The 23,469-nt window shown below is 40.8% G+C and overlaps 1 protein-coding gene across 1 annotated transcript in view; it reads left to right on the forward strand.

Annotated features, from left to right (window-relative positions):
* Nucleotides 1-23,469, forward strand: part of POLA1 (DNA polymerase alpha 1, catalytic subunit) — a 319,768-nt gene that overhangs the window by 102,380 nt on the left and 193,919 nt on the right. Inside the window, exons 27-28 of the mRNA XM_006019568.2 lie at nucleotides 18,149-18,181; nucleotides 19,919-20,011. Of these exons, the coding sequence (XP_006019630.1) occupies nucleotides 18,149-18,181; nucleotides 19,919-20,011 (126 nt within the window). The remainder of the gene's footprint in view (nucleotides 1-18,148; nucleotides 18,182-19,918; nucleotides 20,012-23,469) is intronic.

The following is a 23,469-nucleotide window of genomic DNA, read 5'->3' on the forward strand; positions in this document are numbered from 1 at the left end:
TATTTCTGCGTGAAAAGTCAATATTCAGATTGGGTTCCTTTGGGGAGAATTTCAAAGTTTAAGTATATTATTTGGTTTGCTAATCTTCAGAATTTCCTGGTTCTCTACAATTAATAAGGCAGTTCGCACTCCGTGGAATTATATAATTGAACCAAGTGAGTTTGTCCTTGTCATAATGAAGACAAACTGGTGCAAGATTGGAAACTATAAAGAAGAAATGCTGAAATGTATAGACTCTGTGTGGCTCTGTTGGTTGTCTTGCAGTAACCACAGACTGATACGTGAAGTAACTGCTTATGAACAGCTGCTGTGTCTTATGGGTACATCTTCACTTTCTAAATATAAAGAATAATTAAAATTAATTCTGAGATTATTATCTGATTGTAGGAGTTCACACTCTTTAATTAAAAGTTGGGTGCTTTGGTATCTTTCTAACCATACTTGGTGGTTAATGTTTTCACAACACTTCAGGGGGCTTAACCACACATTTTTTGTTAATTTTAATGCAAGATATATGTTAAACACTTTGTTTTGCTTTTGAAAGTCTCAACCATTGGTTTAATGAATGCTGCTAGAAAAATATCAGTCGCATGATTATTTTAGGATATTAATAAATCATCCCATTTGTAAATCATCACTGTCTTGCTTGACAGAGTCCAGAGGAGAGCCATGGGACTCTTCAGCCTGGAAAAGTGCAGGCTCGGGGGGACCCGGTGGCTGCCTATAAGTACATAAGGGGTGTGCATCAGAGTCTGGGGCAATGTCTGTTCACCAGAGCACCCCACGGGATAACAAGGACCAACTGTCCTCCGTGACCATTTTAGGCTAGACATAAGGAAAAATGTCTTTACTGTCCAAGCCCCCAAGGCATGGAATAGACTCCCTCCAGAAGTGGTGCAGGCACCTACTCTGGACTCTTTCAAGAAACTTTTGGATGTTTATCTTGCTGGGATCCTTTGACGCTAGCTGACTTCCTGCCCTTGGGGCAGGGGGCTGGATTTGATGATCTTCAGGGTCCCTTCGAGCCCTAATGTCTATGAATCTATGAATCAGTAATTTTTGAAGGGAAGTTTTATGAAAGGTAATTTTATATTAAACACACTTTTCTTGACTAGCTGCCTATGTATATAGGTTATACTGGTAGCAAAAGCATTGGCAAAACATGTAATTAGAAAAAGTGTTCCTTTCTTCCACAGAGAACATGGACAGTATGTTATGATTCTTCATGCTTTTGAGGGATGCAGTGAGTTCTAAAACATTCTTTACATTTTTTAAAATACTTTTATGAGGAAAATGTTCTGTGACGTTGATACTTTGTTAAACGAAGGCAGTGAAAAACATCCTTCAGATAGAAGGATAATGGCTGTCTGCGCCTTTTAATTCTTAAATCTTGAGATTTACATAAAACTTTGGGACTGTTTTTCCCCATCATAAAATCTACCCTGTGTATTATGACTGCTATGCTTGCTAATAATACCCATTCTAAATACTACTTTTGTTTGAGAAATCCATATTTCCTCAAAGCATGCCATCCGTAGTTCTTTTTCTAATAGTATGGGCCTTTTGGTTACTCAGATAACTTCTTTGATATTGCAGTTATCAATACCAGATCCAGAGATAATTGTTTCTGAGACTCTAGCAGTGGTACAGACTGTCTCAGTACTAGTGTCTATGGGAACACCATCATCTGTGAAAGCTGCTTTCACAAGTCTTGTGGACCTTATTATTATGGTGGAACTGGAATTGCCATTCGTGGGTCTATCTCAAATAATTTCTCTGTTCAGAACTTTACCAGTATTGGCCCATAAAGTACCGAAGATGAACATTTATCTGCATCTGCAGCCAGAGATATTAGTGCTTTCCTTCTGGGTTTATTTGCTTCTTATTTCTTCACTAGAAATATGTTCTTCTTTCTTCCTCCTCTTTTCCTGATATTAGGAGTCCCTCAGCAGGCAGATTTTCTCCTTTGCCTAGACGTCTTTGAGCAGCTTTAAAAGAAGTTACTCTGTCTGTGGAGCTTTGAGAGAGCTCATGTGCTCTGTTTTGCTATATTAGGACAAGATGTGCCTATAGATTATGTAATACAGGTCCCAGTCTCACTGAAACCCTTATCTATTTCCACCTGTTCTTTATTTCACTCTATTGAGATGCAGGAGTATATTGTCTTTCCCCCTGGGAGGAGTTGATGGAGGTTCAAACATTTCATCAGGGCTTCCTGATTGCCTTAGACAAGGCTGTCCAACTGCTGCCCTGGGGACCCCAGCAGTTGCCTGTCCCACTGCTGAGTGGCAGGGATCCATGCATTGCCTGCGTAGCCCATACAGTGGGGGTTCTTGCATGCTATGGTGGCAGCTGGGGAGCAGTGGTTCATGCGTTGCTGGTACTGCTTGTGCAGGGGCGGGGCAGGACCATGTGTCACTGGCATTGCCTGCAGAGAGAGGGGAGTGCCATACACAGCTGCCACACACTGATAGAAACCTGTAGCTGACAATCTGTATCTGTTTTGTGCTTGTGTTAGAGTATAGATTATGTTTACTAAGGGCCCGTAAAGGATTTGAATACATCTTTATGCTATTTTGCCCATTAGTTGTAATTTTAGTGCTTGAGAAATTTTAGCTATCTTCCTCTACTCCCACAGACAATAACCCTAAAAAGTTGGACTTTGTTGGGAGGGAAGTGTACTTGCCAGTTACGTGTAGCCAACTGTCAGGCTGTGTTGCCTAAATGTGATTTTTTTTTTTTTTTATTCAGCTGTACTAATTTATGAAAAACTCCCCAAAAGCATGTCGATAGTTTGGTGGCAATATTTTGTGGGATACTTGAAACCTGGAAATGTGCCATTTGAGGCTTTCCTTAGGTGTCCCTCTCTGGTTGCTCTCAAGATGTTTGTCTCTGGTGTGGTTGAGGACAACTGTGGGAGATAAACCCAGAGGCAGCATGTTTTGGGTTTGGAGCGTGTCCATAGGAGCATGGAGTGCTTGGGGGCAATGTAGATGTACACCAAGAATCTAAAATTAACTAAAAACACTTGCTGTTTAATTTGGAGGATCAGTTAATGATAAGAAGGGCTGTTCAGGCCTCACTAGAGGCTTTTAACACTGAAGGCAGATAGATGGTCACTGAAATCAATATAAAAAAAAAAGTCTTCAATTTTTAGGTGTTCCCAAAGCGTTCTAAGCCAGGGGTGCTCAATTCCCAGCTCATGGGCCAGATATGGGTCATAGAGCCATGCCATTCAACTTACAGGAGTCCCTAAGAATCCAAAATTGTGGTAGTGGGAGAGCAGTAGTGTTAGTTGCCACTCCCCTGCTACCAAATTTCCAGACCTGTGGGGAGCCTTGCAAGCCAGACAGCATACTGGATCTGTGCGCAGAAGTGCCCCAGGGGACATGTCTGGGCTGGTTGGAGGTGGTATGGGTCCTGATCTGGTGGCATGTAGCTGAGGGAGTTGGGTGGGGCCTGATCCTGGCCCAGGGGGCCTGATCTCTGTCTGCCTACTAGCCCCAAGCTGCTCATTTAATCCACCCTGGCAAAAGGTTGAGAGCACCACTGTTCTCTCCAGCAGAAGTTTGAGCACCACTGTTCTAAGTCATTAACAACTATCTTTTCCAGGTTGCACCCAAGCCCTGCTGAAAAAAGTGAGGTCCTTTGATCTTTTACATCAATGCTTTATTCTTTGGATCTTTATACTTGAAGAGGAACTTCTCTGTCATTGTATCAATACCAGCCAAGGGCTTCTGATTTTGTTTAGGAAAAAAGGCCACATTGAGAAGAAATGAGGCCCTTCTCCTATAGGTGAATTCATCATACTCTAGTTCTTTCTTCAGTTCTGCAACCTACCTAGTTGTTCCCTATTTTGTATATGTGCATTTGATTGTTCCATTCTAAATTCAGTTGTTTTTACAATTGTCCTTATTAGTTTACATCCTATTTATTTTGGGCCTCTTTTTTCCCAATTTAAGGTAATTTTGGATCCTAATCTCTTAGAATCCTGATCCTAAAGTGCCTGTTTGGTGTCATCCTCAAATGTCCTCACTCATCTTTCATGCCATTCAATTTACAGGAGTCCCCAAGAATCCAAAATTTTGGTAGTGGGAGAGCAGTAGTGTTAGTTGCCACTTCCCTGCTACCAAATTTCCAGACCTGTGGGGAGCCTTGCAAGCCAGATAGCACACTGGATCTATGTCCTCTTCCAAATCATTAATGAGGATATAGAACAGTTTGGACTGAAGACAGACTCCTACTAATCTTTTCCTGGTGGATCCTACCAGTTTGATATTGAGTTACTGATGATTGCTTTTTAAGCAGTTTTCCATTTTATCCAAGCTGCAGCTGTTCTGTGTAGACTAGGTGTGTCAAACTTGTCAGGGGGCACTTCTGGACTGTGGGGTTCCCCACCAAGCCAGATCCTTGAGGCCAGCAGCAAGTCTACCAAAGAAGGTCTGGGGGCTGGGTGGTAGCAGGGCAAGCGAGGGCCACATCCGTGCCACCCTTGCTGACCCTCCTTCCTCTGATGACCGTGTTCATTGGAGTTTAGGAACCCCAAATTCTGCACCAGGCCAAGCCCCTAGCTCTGCCCCCAACTTCTGGTAACCTACTGGACTACCAGCAAGCTTGATGGAAGAGTTCTGCGCTCTGAATCTAGTTTGTGGGCTTGGCTTTTGGCACGCATGGTATAAACTACAATAGCTGGTTTATGACAAGGTGTCAAGAAGTGTCAAGAAGTTTTATTGAAGTTGAACTGTATCTCATGTTTGTGAATAGTGTGAATTCTATAAAATGTTGTAAAAATGGCTTTTGCTTACCTGCTAAACTTCCCAGATAGTTTAGGCTTGCCATCTTTTAAGTCATTCCCTTCTGAGGAAGATTTTTTCATATTTTGCTGCTGTTTACTAGGCTTTGCATCTTTGCACTTTTAGCATATAACACATCTGCTTTTTTCCCCTGAGCTACAGAAATGTCTTGAAGGTGTTTCTTCCCCCTACAACCAGGTGCATCAGGGGAGGTTTTTGCTAGAGGGATTGCATTGTAAAGTACTCCATGAATGGACTGTATATATGAATCTAAAAGTATTCCTGCTATGAAATTGAAACAAAAATATAAGGGCAGAAGCTTTTTCCAGAACAGAAATTGAAAGTACCAACCAGTGTTCATTCTATTTTGGACTGAAAATAACATAAATCATGATTAGAGAACTGTGTAATACATGAGATTTGAGCTGTATTTATAGTTAGAAAACCTAGGAAATTAAATGTTAAGTAATAAAATACTCAATCCTTAAGAATTTGAAAAGAGATTGTTGAAATTACAGTAACTTTAGAGTCAACATAAGTTTTTAAAAAATAATTTCTAACGTATTTTTAAAATATTTTTTTAATAAAATCTGAATATTTTTTAAATCTATTTTTTGGTCTTTTAAATTATTTTAATCCACTAGGCAGGTGTCAGTTCGGTTAAAATTTAAGCAACTTGCAAAATGGCCGCGTAGGACATTCTTCCAGGTTTTTCATTTTTATATAGTAGACCATAATGCTTTGGCTGGTGCAGTTTTAGGCTAGCACAGGGGTAGGCAGCCCCTAGCACGTGTGCCAGTGTGGCATGCGGAAGCATTTTGCTTGGCGCACATGTTTCAGGGCAGATGGTGGGGAAGTGGCTGGGGTTGCACTACCACAACAAGGATTGGGCCTCTTTCAGCTCCCCTGCCATCTGCCCCAGCATGGCAACAATTTACAAGTAGAGTGTGTGGGTATTGTTGGCACTTTGCCCAAAAAGCTTGCTGACCCCTGGTCTAGAATGTTTTAAGTCCTGGAGTTAAGTTATCCTTGGTACTAAAATAATTTTAGGCAATATGTTTTCTCTCTCCTCTTTAATTCAGTTCAGAAATGTTTATGGTTAGGGCACCATAATTGGATAGTGGAATCGATTACTATTATAGAAAATTGTTTTCTTTATTTTTAAATTAGATTTGTGACTGTAGTCACTGGTAGATGTGCTGTTCAGTGTTCCATATCGTTGATGTTGTTCAGATCTATTGACATTAATTTTAGGCAAGTAGTTCCCCCGGTTCCTTGTGTGAACATACAAGTTGTACAGCATACTGAGAGATTATTCTTATGATAGTCTATCTGCCTGTCAGCCATCTTTTTTTAACAGATCTGTTAGTACAGATTAATGAAGCTGTTCCCAAATGTCATTTTAACATTATCTTGTACAAAGCAGATGCACACGATTAGAAATTCCTGTTGTACTTTAGGTAGTGGAAGGCGAATGCCTAGTGTTCACCTAAATCAGGAGAATATGGTGGTATGTTTCTCTTTATTCACAATATGCGAGGGATAAGTACATTTAACTTTCTGTTACTAGCGGAGGGCAACAAAAATGGTGAGGGGGCTGAGGGATATGACTTGTGAGGAAAGACTGAGGGAACTGGGCTTATTTAGCCTAGAGAACAGGAGACTAAGAGGGGACTTAATACCATCCTTCAGCTACCTGAAGGGGGATTCGAAAGAGGATGGAGCTAGACTGGTCTCAGTGGTGGCAGATGACAGAACAGGGAACAATGGTTTCAAGTTGCAGCAAGGGAGGTTTAGGGTAGATATTAGGAAAATATTTCTCGCTAGGAGGGTAGTAAAACACTGGAACAGGTTACCCAAAATGAGGGTCGTGGCGGCTTCATCCTTGGAGGTTTTCAAAACCTGGTTCAGACAAAGCTTTGGCTGGGATGATCTAGTTGAGGTTGGTCCCGCTTTGAGCAGCGGCTTGGATTAGATGACCCCCTGAGGTTCCTTCCAACCCTAATTTTCTGTGATTCTGTGAATAGATGATACTCCCACCAGAGAAGCATACCAAACTCCACAGTTGGGTTCTGGAGTTTTCACTGCCTATTTCAGTATCTGGTTCCACTGTGGGCAGAGAGAGAATCTTGCCATCTCCAGAAGAAATCTTCAGGTTGGCAGTTTGGACCTTGCAAGCCACACAGCAAGACCTGAATTATGAAATTGCAAATAATGCTGCCACAGAAATGCATAATAAACTTACACATTTAGAATATATATATACCCTCTGGAAGTGAAGATACTATTTTTGCTATGTTTGTGTATTAAAACACATTGTGTATTTTAATAACACACATGTGGTGATATCTCAAAACTCATATCACCACTTGTTTAACTGAGAAATAGTAAGCTGTGGCAGAACCAGAATGAAAAAATAGTTACCTATTTTATCTTCTGTGATTAAAACTAGTACTTTATCCCACCCATAAAATATGAAATATTCAAGGAGTTGGAGTGTTTGTATGTTCTGAGTACTTGTTGCTAGTTTTAATTTACAAGCAAAGGCGTAGTTGGGTGTAAGTAGAATTTCACAGATGTTCACTGTACTGAGAAGTTCATGTGATTTTGGAAGTATGTGTTTGAGCAAGAAGAAAGGGGCATGGTGGAACAGATGGGTTGCCAGGCAATGAATTCTTCTATAATTTGGATTCCCTGCAATAGGGGACAATCCAGTTCCCATGAACAGTGCAGCCTTAATCATAGAAAGGAAACGAACAAGTAACACATTTTCTATTCTCTCCATTCTTTCTCTCCGTCTTCCTAACCTCACCATACACCTCCCTCCCTTCATTACATAGCTCTGAAAAACTGGTAATGATTGATATGATAGCAGTGCTGTCATTCTTTTTAACAAAAAAGTCATTTTTATTCTAGATATTTTAATAGAGTCCCATTAAAGATGTATTGCTGACTGAAATATTGGCATGAAGGGCTCTCACTGAGCTGAGCCCAGGAATTAAGAAGTCAGGAAATCGGCTGCTGCATTGCAAAAGAACCTTGTGTGACACAGTATCTCCTGATTGGGGGGATCATTACTGCTATTATGACTCGACTTGCGTAGGAATTTTAAATTTCATCTGAATGTCAGTAATAACCCTCTTAGCAAATTATCCTGAATAAAATCACGAAGGCATTTTATATAATAGGTGTTGAATTACTGGATAGATTTGCTAATTAAATACTCTTTGTTCTGCTGCAGTTGACATTACAGGGTAAGATCTTGAACAATTATTCTCAACAGCTGTACTTTGTTAAGGGAAAAATTAACCACAAAGTTTATTTTTTTTAACACTTGAAGTTGGCAGATTTTTGAAATGTGCTTGAAAAAAATTCCATCATCCAATTGGTAATGAGAAGATAAATATGCAGGTGTTGCTGTGAAATCAGATAACTACAGACTGCCTTATTAATGAATTTAGTAAGCCTTTATAACCTTCTGTTTTCTAGCTGTTGGCACTTATAAGTGATCCTCTGTCAGAATGGGTAGTATTAACATATGCCTGTCACTTGATGAACTTAACTTGTCTGTGACCCTTTTATAATTACCTATATCCACAACTGTCCTCAGGGACAATTGAGAAATGTTCTTTGCATGGTCAAGTATTTCTTTAATGGGGAATAATCCTAACAGTTAGACTGCATACTTTCTGATGGGTTATGTTATATCAGGAAATAGAAATTGCCAGATATGATTAGGAAAAAGAAATGCTATTTAGTACTTAACTCTAAGAACAGAAAATCTATCTAGACTTCAGAGGTCTCATTTTCCTCCTTTAAAAAACAAAACCAAACCTCATTTGTTTACTCTTTGAATCATATTAATACTAAATTGTTTCCCTTTTACGGAACAATTAGCATACTTTTCCTTTTTTTAATCTAGTTGCTTTTAATATAAAACATGGGGAGCAGGCAGATTAGAATTATGATTTTTGTATGCTATGGAATTAGCCCATATTTAGTGATACACATCTCCAATATTCTTTACAAATGTAAATTAAACTTATGTGGAAGTGACAGGTACATTTTATGGTTTAGTACAGTATGAGACATAAGTGAATAAGGAAGATATTGTGAAATTTTAAACTAAATGTAATGGAATGGTGTATCTGACAGTGTTTCCTTAATATGCCTTTGGAGTATAATATTTACAAAGCATAAGCACACATAGATATTTGTTGAAAATGGTAGTACCACTATTATAGGTATGTGGGTAGTAGCAAACATGGGAACAAATGTGGCTTAGAACAGGACAGCATTTTTGTGCTAATATGTCCTGAAGGAACAGTGGAGATTTGGGTTAAACTGTGAACTCTCCATTTACTATCACCTTTCTTTCTGATCTTGACTGAGTCATACTCTTTGTTTCTCAGTTTCCCATGTTTTGCCTGTTTGGCCTGTTTATAGACTTAGATATTTTATAACAGTGCTGCAGGTACACACCGTACGTATGATGCATTGAAAGACTGGTTGGAGAGATGGCATTATGCTTTATATGGTTTTGTATTTTTCTCTTTTTTTCTTTTCTTAAAGCAGCTTTGGAAACAAAAGGAATTCTAACAGTATTTTGAGTCCATTAGTGAATAGAAATTGTATAATTGTCAATAATACAGAAGAGGCAGCACTGATCAATGGATATTTCTGTCTTGTATTTAGAAAAAAGTCAAATGGTACATTCACATCAGTGTATGACATACACTTCACTATAACAGTAATTTCAGAGGATGTAAAACAGCAGCTACTACATTTAGATATTTTTAAATAGGTATATTCTGATAATTTGCTTTCAAGAATTTTTTAAAAGAGCTGACTTGAATTGTCTGGACTGTTAATGTTTATTTTCAGTAAGCTCTCAGTAAGGGGCGGGGAACATGAAGGAAGTTCCAAAAGAGAAGAAGAAATATGCTAATACTTAAAAAGGATAAAGAGGATGATCTGGGAGATTTTAGGGCTGTCAGGATATCATTGGCTCCAGAAAATAATAGAAAGGCCGATATATGACATAGTTAATACATAGTGCAAGCAGGGTAATAATGGCCATCAACATTAACTACTAAATATTAAACATTTTTGATGAGATTACAAGCTTGGTCGATTGAAGATAATTGTGTAGATATGATGTAATTTTGCTTGGATTACCATAAGGTATTTGGTATGGAAGTATATGACATTTAGATTAAAGCACCAGAAAGAAATAAAATCAACATAAATACATTATATGGATTATAAATGGGTAATTGACAGTTCTTAAAATATTATAGTAAATAAGGATGCTCGTGGGGGGATGTTTTTCATAAATTAGTTCTTGCCCCTGTAGGTTGCATCCAGATGGATGTTTGGTTCCCCAGGGACAACTAGCAGTGGGATACCTTGTGCTGCTGCTAGTTGTCCCGAAGGAATGCCTTTGCCACATGCACTCTGGCACATGGCACATGCCCCTGGCGCAGCAGGGGAGACTGGGGCCAGCATAGTTGCTGGCACCAGCAGCTTTATCTGGGGTCCTAGGATCTGGGAAATGCTGCTTCACTCCTGCATCTTGAAGCCTGGCTGGCACCCGGAGCATGACTCCAGGCTGGCAGGCTCCGATTTTGGGCGGTGCATGCTGTTCTTGCGTGTGCTGCCCCATTTTTTTTCTGTGCGTTTTTTTTTTTTTGTCCTTTTTTCTCCTTCCTCCCCACCCCTAGTGGCACCGCAGACAGCCCTGTGGTGCCACATGCCACACAGCCATGCTCACCTGGAAGCTGCCGTAGTATTTAGAAAAGCAAATGCCTTATAGTAGAAAGCAGGAGCCTTATGACCAAAGTTATGCAGGTGGTGAGACTAAACGATCACTGTGGTACCTTCTGGCCTAATGGATTTACAAACTGGTGAAAATAGAAGTGTTAGGAAATTGCGTAAAATGTCAATTTTATTTAAAATATTGTTAAACATTAAGACATGCTTGAATTGTTACAGCTATTAATTAGGCTTTTACTGCCAGGTACATATCAAAATACTTTAAATTACATGATATAATTTAATTTCATAATGATATCCTACTGTATTTACTTGAATTCAAGATGAGGTTCCTCCCCATTCAACATGGAGGGGGAACCTCTCATCTTAGATTCAAATACAAGTTGGGGAGAGGGGCAGTGGAGTCACAGCTGCAGCCACTGCCTCCCACTCCTTGCTACCTGCTCCCTGTAGCCCTTGTTCCTCCCCGCTGTAGGGAGCACAGAGCATGTGCTGCCCCTTGCTCCAGCCTGGCTATTCAGCAGCGGTGGCAGCTGTGGCATAGCTCTGGTGCTGGTGTGAGGCTGTTGTCATGGAAGCACCTGCTGTGTGGCCAGGCTTGGGCCAGAGGCTGGAGCCAGAGCTGTGAGGGCTTGTAATTATTTGGGGGGTTGTCTTAAATTCAGAGTTATCTTGGATTCAGGTACATATAGTCCTTTACCTATAGGAACCCTCCAAGTGCTCAGCTTCCATTAGCAATCACCAAACATTACTGGCCCACAAGCAAAAAAAGGGGTAAGGAATACGCTGCAGGATTGTGTAGTGGAAGTTGCTTGTCGGAACTTCATTGTTGCTTCAATGTAGAATTTGCAATATAGAGATTGGAACAAGAGACTACAGGAAAAGAAAGGATGGTCTTGTGTATGAAGTGCTGCCACTGATTTCAGTACACTGACTTTCAGTTTAATTGGGGGAAACTAACTAAACAGAAACATTTTATAAGGGCTACAGTAGGCTTATCTTTTTCCAAATCTCCAACCTGAGAAAACAAAGCTCTGCTTCTTAAGAGTGTGGAGCCTTCAAAACTAGAGGTAAGCAGAAGACGATTTCTGTGTCCTGCAAAATTTTTGAAATTTCAAAAACCTTTTCCATTCCCTACTGGAATTAAATTGAAACCTTTTGAATTTTTGAAGAGCAAAAAACAAGGGAGAGGGGAAGAAGCCAGAATACACAATAGCATGGTATCTAAGGAAATGAAGGAATGGGAAACTTAAATTCAGATCCATGGTTTGCCTTTTTAAGCACAGGGACTAAACATGTGCAAACCCAACTATTAAGATAATAGTCATATGAATCTGATAGCATGCATCTCTTCTCCATTTCATTTTGATGAGAAATTGGATCATTTGATAAAACTTTTCACAGGAGTATGTACAGTTGTATTTTAAAAAATCATGTTCCAAATAAAAAGGTTTCTACTTCTGTTTAGCTCTATGAACAACTGTGACAGTCTTTTGGGAACAGCAGGTGCCCAGCACATCTGTCAGTAATGCTCTGTGCTCCAAAGGAATGAACTTGGAGGTGAGAGTCGGGGGATTGTGAATTTAGAATCAGTGCGTTTCCATGGGCAAGTTGCTGTGCTGTTGTTACTTGCTTACTATGAAAAGGGGATATGCTAAGAGAATAAATTTTTTCAGTATTTTGTATGTGGTCAAGCTACTGAGGCATCCAGTAGCAGTCAGGGAGGGAGCTGCAACATGTCAGAGTTTGGAAAGGTTTGCCAACCTGCAAAGGTTGTGGTGTTGTATCTTTAGGACCTCAGGGTTAAATTATTGTATTTACTCAATTCCAAGGTGAGGTTGTCACCAAAAGAAAACACGGGGGGTGGGGGGCAGGAGGCGGGGAGTCCTGTCTTGGTTTTGAGTACTGACCCAAGGAAGGCTCTAGTTCGGTTCCAGCTTGGGCTCCAGGCTTAGGGCTGAAGCCAAAGCTGAGCCCCTGTCCATCCCAGGGCAGAATGGCTTGTTTGATGGTGGAGGGGGCATGCTACCATGGAGAGCACAAGGGAGACCATGGAAAAGTGATGGGGAACCTGCAGCCTGCCCTTCATGTCTGTGCTTGATCCTCTGCCCTCTCCCCTTCCCCTTTACCTTCTGCTCTCACTCCAGTCCCTCCAGCCCCAACCTGGCTGGGCCAGGAGCTGTTACTGCTTCTCCTTGGCCAGGTTGGGCTGATGCTGGGCCAGGTTGGGCTGATGCTGCCTGCCCTGGAGGTGCAGAGCTGCAGCAGAAGGTGACCAGGCTTCAGGGGGGAGCAGAGGGTTGGGGAAGGGCAGGCTGCTGGAAGGAGCAGGGATGGTGGGGGCAGGCTACAGTGGGGGAATGGGATGAGGGAGGCTGCTTGTAGCGAGGAGCAGGAGGGGATGGGAAGGTGGGGGGGGCGGTGTTAAATTATAGTTTGTCTTGGATTTGGGTAAATACGGTAACTGGGGGCCATGGACTGCAGTGTCTTGTAGATGGTTTGAAGCTACCTTGCCTCAATCCCACTTCCTCTCAGTTGCAAGTTCTTTGCTGAGTCTTGCATTTCTCTTCTCAGAAAATGTCTGAGTGATCTCCCGCCACTATCACCTCAGTAGGTAATGGGATATAACTGTCACCTCAGTTATGAGATATAAAAAAAGTAGGTAAATCTAAAGAGTCATGATGTTAATTAATTCATTTGAATTAACCTTGGATTAACAAATTGGAGTGTAAAATGTAACTGGATAACCAGTTTGAACAGAAGTATGTAAATTAGGTAAGAAGTTGCTTGTTGCTCTTTACTTCATCTTGTGGCCATATTAGAAATGTATAAGACAAGTTTTTAGCAATATGGTAGTTGTGTGGGAAGTGCTAAAGAGTGAGAACAAAGTCCAGGTTACGCATAGAATCTTAACTATTAATCTTCAGAGCTGGAAAGGGAATTTGCTTCTCAGCTGTGTATCTGTTGTGTCCCCCCACCTTGATCCTTTCCACCTCCCTTTTTTCCCCCTCCTTTTCTCTCTTTTCCTTTATCTTGGAAGTGCTGAGGTCGCATTTGTGCGTTTCTGAAGGAATGGGAAAAAGAGGTTTTGGAAATCTGTTAACTCATTTTTGTATACATGTTAAGAAAACTTCTGTTACTCCTGTTTTGTGAATAATTCTTTATTTTCCCCCATGAATAAGTTACTTACAAGTATGTTAATTGCATCGTCTTTGCCTGAAGAGATTTATATTCTACTGCTATATTATAAGATTAATATATTAACTGGCACAAGTTAAAATCCATTCAGAATAATTATAGTTCAGGCACTGTCAAACAGGGAGAAAGCATCAAGTTGTGTGCTGCAGGAGTCTTTTCTGGATCTTGTGCTGCTGAAGATTTTTCCTTAATGACTTGGAGGCTAGAGTAGAGGGAGTAATGATCAGCTCTGCAGATGATACAAAGATGAGAGAAATTGCAAATAGTTTTAAGGGGAGAGCTAAACTATACCATTTTTGATAAGTTGATGAAATTGTTCAATTGAGATTCAGAAAAGACACTAGTTAAACAGTTATTGTAGGAACGATGAAGTACACAAATATGAACTCTGGGCAGTAGTCCCTCAGATTTAAGCATTATAGCAACAGGAAGTTTTGAATAAGAACAGTCCTCTGCCTTCATGACCGAAGTATTGATTGATAAATTCAGTTTCTATTAAGAGCGATTTAAAGTATGAAATATGTAAAGAAATATTATGTCTTGCTCAGCGTGCGTCTAAGTGCAAGTTTGTTGGGTTTGTGTTTTTTTAGTTTAAGTATTACATTCTAAAGAGAGAGAGAACTTGGGGAGCGTTGCGGGGGAGGATTTTTGAATGGGCTAAAATATAGTGAAAAGCCTGGGGGTATGTATGGACAAATATGTATTTATAGGGGAGGGAAAGGGAGCTGCTGCTCAGAAGTGCATAGTAGCTGTTACACTAACTGTTAAGTTTGCGTGATCTGGTAGCGATACAGGTAGGCTAAATTTCCTAACTTTGACCTTGGATGAATCCGTGTTAAAAGTCAGAGTGGTTTTGCAGGGGTGTAGGTTTTGTAGGGGTGTAGGGAGTGGTTTTGACACACTTGGATCGCTGCAGCATTGGCTCTTAACTAGGGTGCTGCTGTAAGATCTTTTGGCAGGTGCCATGGAGTGCTATTCAGTGTTAGCACTGTTAGGTGTGTGAACACATACACATGATTCACAAAATAAGCCCAGGGATGCTAGGTAGGAATACAGCTTCAAAAACATTTTGGCCTTTTGAGGTTTTTCAGAACTCTTTGTAACAGAAACATTTCTTTCTTATATTTCCGTAGTCAAAAAGGAAAAGAAGCTAGAGACTGGCCTTTTCCAGGGGATGCTGTGAGTCTAGCAGCTCCCCCTCCACTTTTGAAGCTGCTACAAATTGGGTTTGTCCATGCTCTGAGACACATCACATATGTATATGTATATAGACACAAATGAAGACATAGACACAGGCAGCAACAAACAAAGTTTTCAAAGAATTTTATTAAGGTTGCGATGTCAACGTAGGCAATGTGTGGTGGGGCATGTGCCCCTCTGAGATTGGCTGCTGCTGAAATCACTGCTGGCTTTTGTGGACGGTTGCTGCCCACCCCACCTTGCTGCTGTGGCTGGCGGCAGCTGTGGGCAGTCGCCACTCATCACCCCCTCCCCCCCACTGTTGACACTGCCGCCAGCAGCTGCGGGCAGTCCTCGCTCGCTGATGCCAGTGGCTATGGCTGGTCCCCACTCGCCGACACCAATACCGGTGGTTCTGGGTGGTTCCCGCTTGCCACTATGGTGCCCTCGCAGTCTTGGGAGGCACCAGTCGTTCATGGATGTCAAGAGTTGTGAAAGTTAAGAGTGATCATAATTAAAGTAGGAGATTACTGTAGTTTAATATGTAATTTCCTAGTTTGGTTTTCTTGTGTTTAGAAGCAATGACTTTCATTCAAAATTAAGAAACAGATTAGGGTTGGAAAAGCAAGCTATGAATGAAAACTAGGTATGAGAATGTGACATATGCTTAGTCTAAAAGTTTGAAGAACTTAATGCCCAGTTGGTTGAGTTTGCAAACTAGGTAACACTTTGTTTACTATATCAGTAATTTTAAATGCAAACCATAGTTAAATTTTTAGTTTTTTCTTGTATTCTGTACATTTAAAAATAGCTTTAACTTTAACTAAAATGTTTTGTGCATTTTAATTGAATTCAAATTCCCATCCAGATCAGCCTGCAACATATCATAAGTTGTTAATAAGTAAATAACCATTGGGTTAAATGTGTCACTTTCTAACACAGGAAAAAAGTAAAATTCAAGAATTCAAATAAGTGCTTGTTCAACTATATAATTACCTAAATAAACATGTTTAGACATAGTGGGAATTGTTACATGTGCTCCGGGGGTGGGATGGGGGCTTAATTAGAGCGGCTCTGCCGCTCTAATTAAAGTGCCTGCTGCGTCCCATGTGTCAGCATTCTCATGCTTCAAAATGGCAATGGGGGCACTTCAAAGCTCATCGAACAACCTTTAGACAATGTGCCCCCGCTGCCACTTTTAAGCACAGGGATGCTGATGCATGAGATGCTGGAGGCTGCTGCCATGCTCCAGGAGACTCAGTGTAAGGCCTATAGTCAACTCCGCAAATGTCCAATCTCAGCCTCCCCTTAATTGAGTCTGCTCCAATGTGCTGTAATTACAGTGCATCAGAACAGCCACCCTGCACATCTACAGGCACCTCGTGTGTCCTCCTGGTTAGCAAAAAAAAGTACCAGTTTTAGTGTAAAGACTATATTTATTTGCAAATCAGCATATCTTAATGCTTACCAACAAGTTTGAATCAACTTTTCTTTTAAGCAAAAAATGAAAACTACAAATGTAAATCAATATTTCATTCATGATTTAAATCAAAGTGTCTTATTTGCTGATTTAAATCATTAAAATTTGTTAAGTTTAAACAATTTTAGCTTAAACTAGTTGACCCTGTAAGAGAAACAAATCTAACAATGAGCCGGAGTATTTGGGGAAAAAGAGAGGTGGGGGGTCAGGTCCAAGACTGGGATAATAAACCTGAGACAAGGATTGTGACATTCTGGTGAGGGAAAAAGAGATCTGATGGGGATGGAAGCTTGGCAGTGAAAGAAATGGATGAGGTAGAGGGAGGTGACCTGAGATGGAAAGGGATTTGAACAAGCAGTCTACGGACAAGGACATGACATTGGGAGTGGGTGAGCACAGAGAGATTGGAAGGTACGGGGAGGCTGAGGCTGGACATTTGCAGAGCTGACTCTAGGCCTCAGCAGATAAAGAGGGTAGGACTTGGATCAGAAACACAAAGTGTAGAGACTGGGACTCCTAGATGGGGAGAATGTGGCTAGGAGAAGGAACCAGTGGTTGAGGTTAGGTAGGAGTGAGAACAGGGATAGTTTGGAATGAAAGATGCAGAAAGGGCAAACTTTGAGGGAAATGAGCAAAGGAGTTTCTGCCTACATTACTTAGTCTAGAATAGAGTTAAGGATTCTTGAGGCTTGACATTCTTCTGCTGGTTTCTCATAATGGTATGTCTGCTTTGACATCATTGATATAATGCCATTGTACTGTAGACATAGTGTTCATTGTATTTTCTCACAGGGCAGTATGTGTGGAATGCAAATACTAGCTCTTTGATTTTGCTCTTTTTTGACTTTGCCTTCTTCCTAACTTCAAACTAACATGGCTTGCTACTCAGATATTTGTGAGATCCTCTGGCAAAAGTGTCCCATCCATCTTTAGCACTGGTTTCTCATAGTTGTTATCCCTCAGTGGTATGTCTGCTTTGACATGATTGATTTTATGCTAGTGTACAGTAGACAGTATTTACTCACATACCCTGGAATATAATATGTACCTTTTTCCCCTTAATTTTTCCTTTAAAAAAATGATTATTCAAGAGTTACAGCTGCATAGAGCAGGGACAGAGCCTAATGTGCAGGTAACTCACCCTCCCTTTCTTGCTCAAGTAAAGCTAAAATCTTAGCTGCCAGTGGTTCCTGGTCTCTATGGGTGAATCTGTGATTTTGAAAAAAGCATATGTGTAGATATGCCCAGTTGTGTATATTAGTAGTTCATTCATTTAAATCAAACTTTTAACTGTGCATTCCTCAATTTTTGGCTTATCTTGTTTCTGACCTTTGGCACTTACGTCACTATATCTTTATGATGTACACATATAGAAGGCAGCTGAATTAAAAGTTTCACAGGAAAACTTAATTCTGACATGTCTTAACTTTTGAGCACATGATTTTGTTAATACCGTTCTTCTAATGTATCTTGTTTCCCTCCCCCCCATGTAATTATGCTTAAGATTTGTTTTAATCTTGTTTAGAACGAAGTAGTAATACAGGGATTTATGTTGTTAATATGGGTATCGAGATGGCAGTGTATATTGCCAGGAGGGGTAAATGGCTTGCTTTATGTTTTGAAAGGCAAGAACATTTGGAGTTAGCTACCTAATGGATATGTTTGCATATGTTAACTTGTAATTATATCATACATTAATCTTTGATTATTTTTTTCATTTCAGATTTTGATGCATACCAAGGAGATGGTGCAGAAGGTAATGCTGAGCATTTTCATTACACAACAACCCTTAAATAGCACACCTGGTGAAATTTTTTTATTCTAGGAAAATTGTAACCCAAACAGACTTGAAGTCACTTCTTAGGATGCCTAGTTTACAAATGTAATCCTTCCTAATGGATTATAGCTTTTTTCTTTTCCTAACACAGATATGATCTAGCCCCTGCTTGAAGCCTGTGTGTGAGTGTTTCAAGCAAATTAGCAACAGTGCTAATTAGAGTTTACTCACAGGCCTGTTACACTTAGTGTTCTAGTGTTTTATTAAGATTTATTTTTTGGCTCCCTTTATATTCTATTACATGGTGATTTTTGACTATTTGGAATTTAGTATGGGTTTAACCATACGTGTTTTAAACAGCACTGACCCCTTCCCTTTCCAGAAGACATGTTGTCCTTATTCACCATATTGATAGTATCCTACTAGAGTCCTTAGTAATGTTCAGTTTTTGGGGAGGAGTAATAATGATAATCATCATCTTTTACTTCCCTATTGCCTGGAAATTCCTAGCTCTTGTAACCTTTCACCTGGGTGGAGTGTCTTGCATTATCACGGCTGGACACAGCTGTCCTTGGTTTGTGAGCAAAGAATCAGTCTCTGTTCCAGCCCCAATCCATTATGACCAAAGCCTTTGAATTGTTACCAAAATCAGGCTAGGAGGCAGTGGAAGGGGGATGTGCCAGTGTGCTATATTAGTGTTTACTACTCCTGCTAAACAGGCAGGCCTATATGCTCTGTAAAAGCAGGCGTTTCTGCATTCATCTCCTGATGCTGCTGAGGAGTGGTTCAATCTGGAATGCAAAACATTTGAATCGCTGTAGCTAGGTATTTATGCAGGAGAAAAATAAATTCTTGATCAAGGCTTCTGGCCAGTGGAAGGGCTAACAAAAGAGAGAAGAACTTACTCAGTCTAACACATTTCACAACATGTTGCAAGAGTCACCTTTTGGCTCTCCTTTAAAAAACAAAAAACAAACCTGAAGTGGAGTAGAAAGAATAAGTCACCTGGTAAGTCTGGAAAATGTGAAGGAAGAACAGAGTCCTGTCTGGAGAGCTACTTGGTGTCCTTGTTTAGTAGTTTGAAGAACTACCTGGTATCTATTAGTTCATTAAAATGCCAGATAAGTGCCATTTCTTCTATCTGATATGGTTAGTTTGCAGAAGTGTTGTGTGATTGCTGTCAGTGGAACTGAGCTATGGTATTCCCTTGCATGGAAATTGGGTAAAAGCACTTTAGTTTATATGTCCCTTATCTGAATAGTCTGAAGATAATCTGGCAGAGTCCGCCAGTGTCAATGGTCCTTCCCACCCCCCTGCCTTCCCAATCAACCCAGAATCACAAATTACAGCAAGGTTTGAATGTATAAAATTAGAATTTTTCATTGGTTTTTCTTTTACCCTTCTATTTTTATTTACAGCATGTTTTTACCTGTAAGTGTAGTTATAAACTGGTAAAATGTAGAACTGAAAAGTCTCCGTTGTTTTTCTTGGTGTGATCCATGCTTTATTTTTTCCCTTTGAATGCAGATATTAATATTTTAAAGATAGGTGCAAGCTTTTAAAGAAAATCCTATTTTTCATTATATTTTTAGTACTAAACTGGTAATACATGTATGTAAACACTTACTTTCAAAATTGCACTTACTGATGTGCAACAGAATGCATTAGAGTTTTAAAAAGGTTAGGTTGTTTTCTAAGACTGTTTGCTTTAATTAGATGAACCTTGAAGTGATTTATGGAGATACGGATTCCATTATGATAAATACAAATAGCACCAACCTGGAGGAGGTATTCAAACTGGGAAACAAGGTAGGGAAATCTTGAAGGAAAAACTTGCTTATGGCTTTCATATATGTCTATCTTATAAGAGACAATATCGGGGGGGAAAGTGGTCTGAAAGAAACAGACCCACGTGTATAAACCGTTTAGCATAAAAATATCTACACAATTGTATATCTGTTGTTTGTTGTCCATTAGGGCAGATGGGCAGACATGTATCACAATGTTTCTGTGAAGAGAAGTTCTAGTTGAATAAAAAATACATTTTTGGTAAAGGTTTTTAGTATAGTAAATAGCTTTACTATTCCTAAATTTATCAGAACTCTATTTGAATATTTGATAAACCAAATAAAATTAACACTAAAGCTCAAAAAAATCATACCTTACAAACAGCAGTGTCAACATAATTCAAATTTTTATAGTTTATATTTTGACATTGTTTACCTAACAAAAATTCTTGTTGTTTGGCTAATTATTATGCATGGGTAATAACTATCAGTTTGTGGGTGCTGTCTGAATGCAAGTTTGAATAAAATGTTAATTTACAGTACTTAAGAAGGAAGTGTAGTGTGGTACCTTTTATAGACTAACTTGTTCAGAGAGACATGAGCTTTTGTAGACTCCAGCCTACTTCATCAGATGCCATGAATAGACTCGCAGACAGCGGTGGTACTAAATATAAATGATGAAGGTTATTTAAATACACAGAAGGCAGGGTAGAGTTGCACCTTATAGATGAGCTGAATTGGATAAGCATAAGTTTTCATAAGCAACTGCTCACGAAGTGGGATGAAATGGAGCAGGCACTGCTGAGAGAGTTTATGGTGGGGTAAGGAGGGCAAAGGGTATAAATAAAACAGTTGTCTCTGTTTAGGGACATTGGGGTTATAAAAGGTAGTCCAAGTAATAGGATAAGAATCCAGTATTTGCTGAGACCATACTTAACATAATCCAGTCTGTGGATGTTTTTTTGTTTCACAATTTTGCATTAGAGTTTTTGAAGTTTTGCTGTCTATGAACAGCTACTCTGAGGTCAGCAATGAAATGTCCAGGGAGGTTAAAGTGTTCTGCTATAAGTTTTTGCATCTTTCTGGAATTGATGTCTGATTGGTGTCCATTCATTCTTTTATATAGGGATCTCCCGATCTGTGCAATCTAGATAGCAGATAGGCACTAGAAGCAGGTGTGTATATGACATAAGTATAGGAGTAGGTGGTTGAACCCCAGATTTTCTAATCTGTGTTGCGTGGTCCAGTGATGATGTGGTGTGTACTGGTGCCGGGAAACATATGGCATCTGGTTCTGTTGAAATGCTTGGTGCCTTTTTTAGGTGGTGTGTTGCTGGAGAGATCCTGTTTGAAGTTAAGGGGTTGCCTGTAAGCAGGACAGTTTTGTTCTCCAAGGCTGCTTTAAGATGATCATTCTTTTCCAGGAGGGGTTGGAGGTCATTAATGATGTGTCTGAGGCATTCAAGCTGGAGGCTGTAGGTGTAGTTTTCATAAACTGTGAAACTATGATGGATAACGGAAGGGATTTTGTTGTCTTTATGACAGGCCTAGTATTGTAGCAGGTTAGAGCAGGATCTGAGCCTGCCTCCATGGCTTTCAATGGCAAGTTTGGGGGTTGTATTTTAAATTGTAGGAATTTCTGCTCCAGAGCCTTAAGGTATATAACCTGGTTGATGGTATCAGAGCAAATACACTTGTAACAAAGAGCTTGGGTGCAAGTGTTAAATCTTGTGGTATATTTAGGATGAAAGGATGGCATGAAGGTAGTTATAGCTGCTGGTTGGTTTCTGATGCAAAATGATGGTGATATGACCATTACGAAGTTTCACAAGGGTGTCAACTATGCTGGGTGGAGTACAGGCAAACCCCGCTTACCGTGGTTTCTCTATAGCACTCATGGAAAATACGTACCTGGTTGATCAGAGCATTTTGTTATAATGCTCAGCGCGGGGCTGGAGAGAAGCAGTGGCGGCAGCAAGTGAAGTGGTGAGGGACACCTGACGGGGGCCCAGGGTGGGGCAGGAGGAGAGCTGGGTCTGCTCCTGCATGTGGCGCTGGAGCTGGTGGGGAGGAGTGACGGCAGTGAGAAGGGTTGGATGGATGGGGTGGGTGGGCAGCACAGAGCCCAGGCTGGTGCCAGGTCCCAGGGTGGGGCGGCAGGAGCCCATGGCCAGCAGGCAAGTGGGGAGTAGTGGTTGCGGCATTAAGAAGGGGCAGGTGGGCAGGGGGCATGAGCACAGGGCCCAGGCTGGTGGGGCAGCAGGAGCACGGGTCCCAGGGCCGCAAGACACGTGTGCGTTGTCCCCTGCCCCAGGACACAGTGGGGCTGAGGCTGCGGAGCTCCCTCTGCGCCTGGGCTGCAGCCCGTGCCCCGTTCTGGTCGTGCACTCACCCATGGGGCATGGACACCATCCTGAGCCTGCACCAATCTGGCAGCGGCAGATAGTTCCAGTACTGGGTGTCCTGGAGGCAGCCCCTGCTGGGCGGAGCAGATGCTGGTGGGTGGGTGGCCCCACTTCCTCCATGCCAGCCAGAGAGCCCTGCTGCCTTCTTGCTGTAAATCCCTGGCCGGCGGGGCAGCAAGAGCATGGGGTCTTGGCCTGCAGGTTGTGCAGAGCCAGTTATATTTATTTACATTAAATCCTATGGGGAAATGGGTTTTACTTAACACTGTTTTGTTTAGCGCTTGTTTTTTCTGGAACCAGTTAGGACCGCTAAGCAGGGGTTGCCTGTATTCGGGGTCATTTGGGGGGGAGGTGGGGGAAGGGCGTAGTTTTTCCAAAGATTCTTCCCCTATGTCCAGATGATGAAGATGTGATCAACATACCGTATGTGTATACCAGCTGAATGAGAGGGCAGCTTTTGAGGAAGCAGATTGTCATAAATATATTGGCACATTCTGGGGCCATGTGTGTACTCGTGACAGTACCATTCATTTTTAGGTATGAGAAGTCTTCAAATATGAAACAGTTGTGTGTGAGGGCAAAACTGGAGTGTGTGATGGAAAGAGAATCTAAATACATAAATCACTGTACATATGAAATATTTGACTAACAAAAATCCAAAAAAAGTACCAGTAACAGTTTGAGACATGTAAGAGTTCTGGATCCCTGGTTATGTAAACAGGCAAGAATCATCCCATTAAATGGGCTTATTTTTAAGGAGGGATTTGAGGAAAGAGAGAAATATGAGGCAGCTGTGAGGGCTTGGATGGGACCATGCTAGAAGAGAAGCAGAGAGATGTTCAAGAGGGCTAGCATAGGAGGTAGAACAGGATACCTATGGATTTGAGAGAACAACTTTAGGAAAGGTAATACATAAATAAGAATGAGTGTCTCTGAATTCTATTGTGTGCCAATGCAAGGCAGTCCTACTATGGTAAACAGTTTCAGGAGAAGATGTGCTAAGCTTAGAGTGGGAAGAACAGAAGAAGACAAGTTTAGGCCTTGCATTCAGGAAACATTGTTTTTGCAAGTTAAT

This window comes from Alligator sinensis, unplaced genomic scaffold (assembly GCF_000455745.1).
Source record: "Alligator sinensis unplaced genomic scaffold, ASM45574v1 scaffold348_1, whole genome shotgun sequence".
Taxonomy (NCBI): Eukaryota; Metazoa; Chordata; order Crocodylia; family Alligatoridae; genus Alligator; species Alligator sinensis.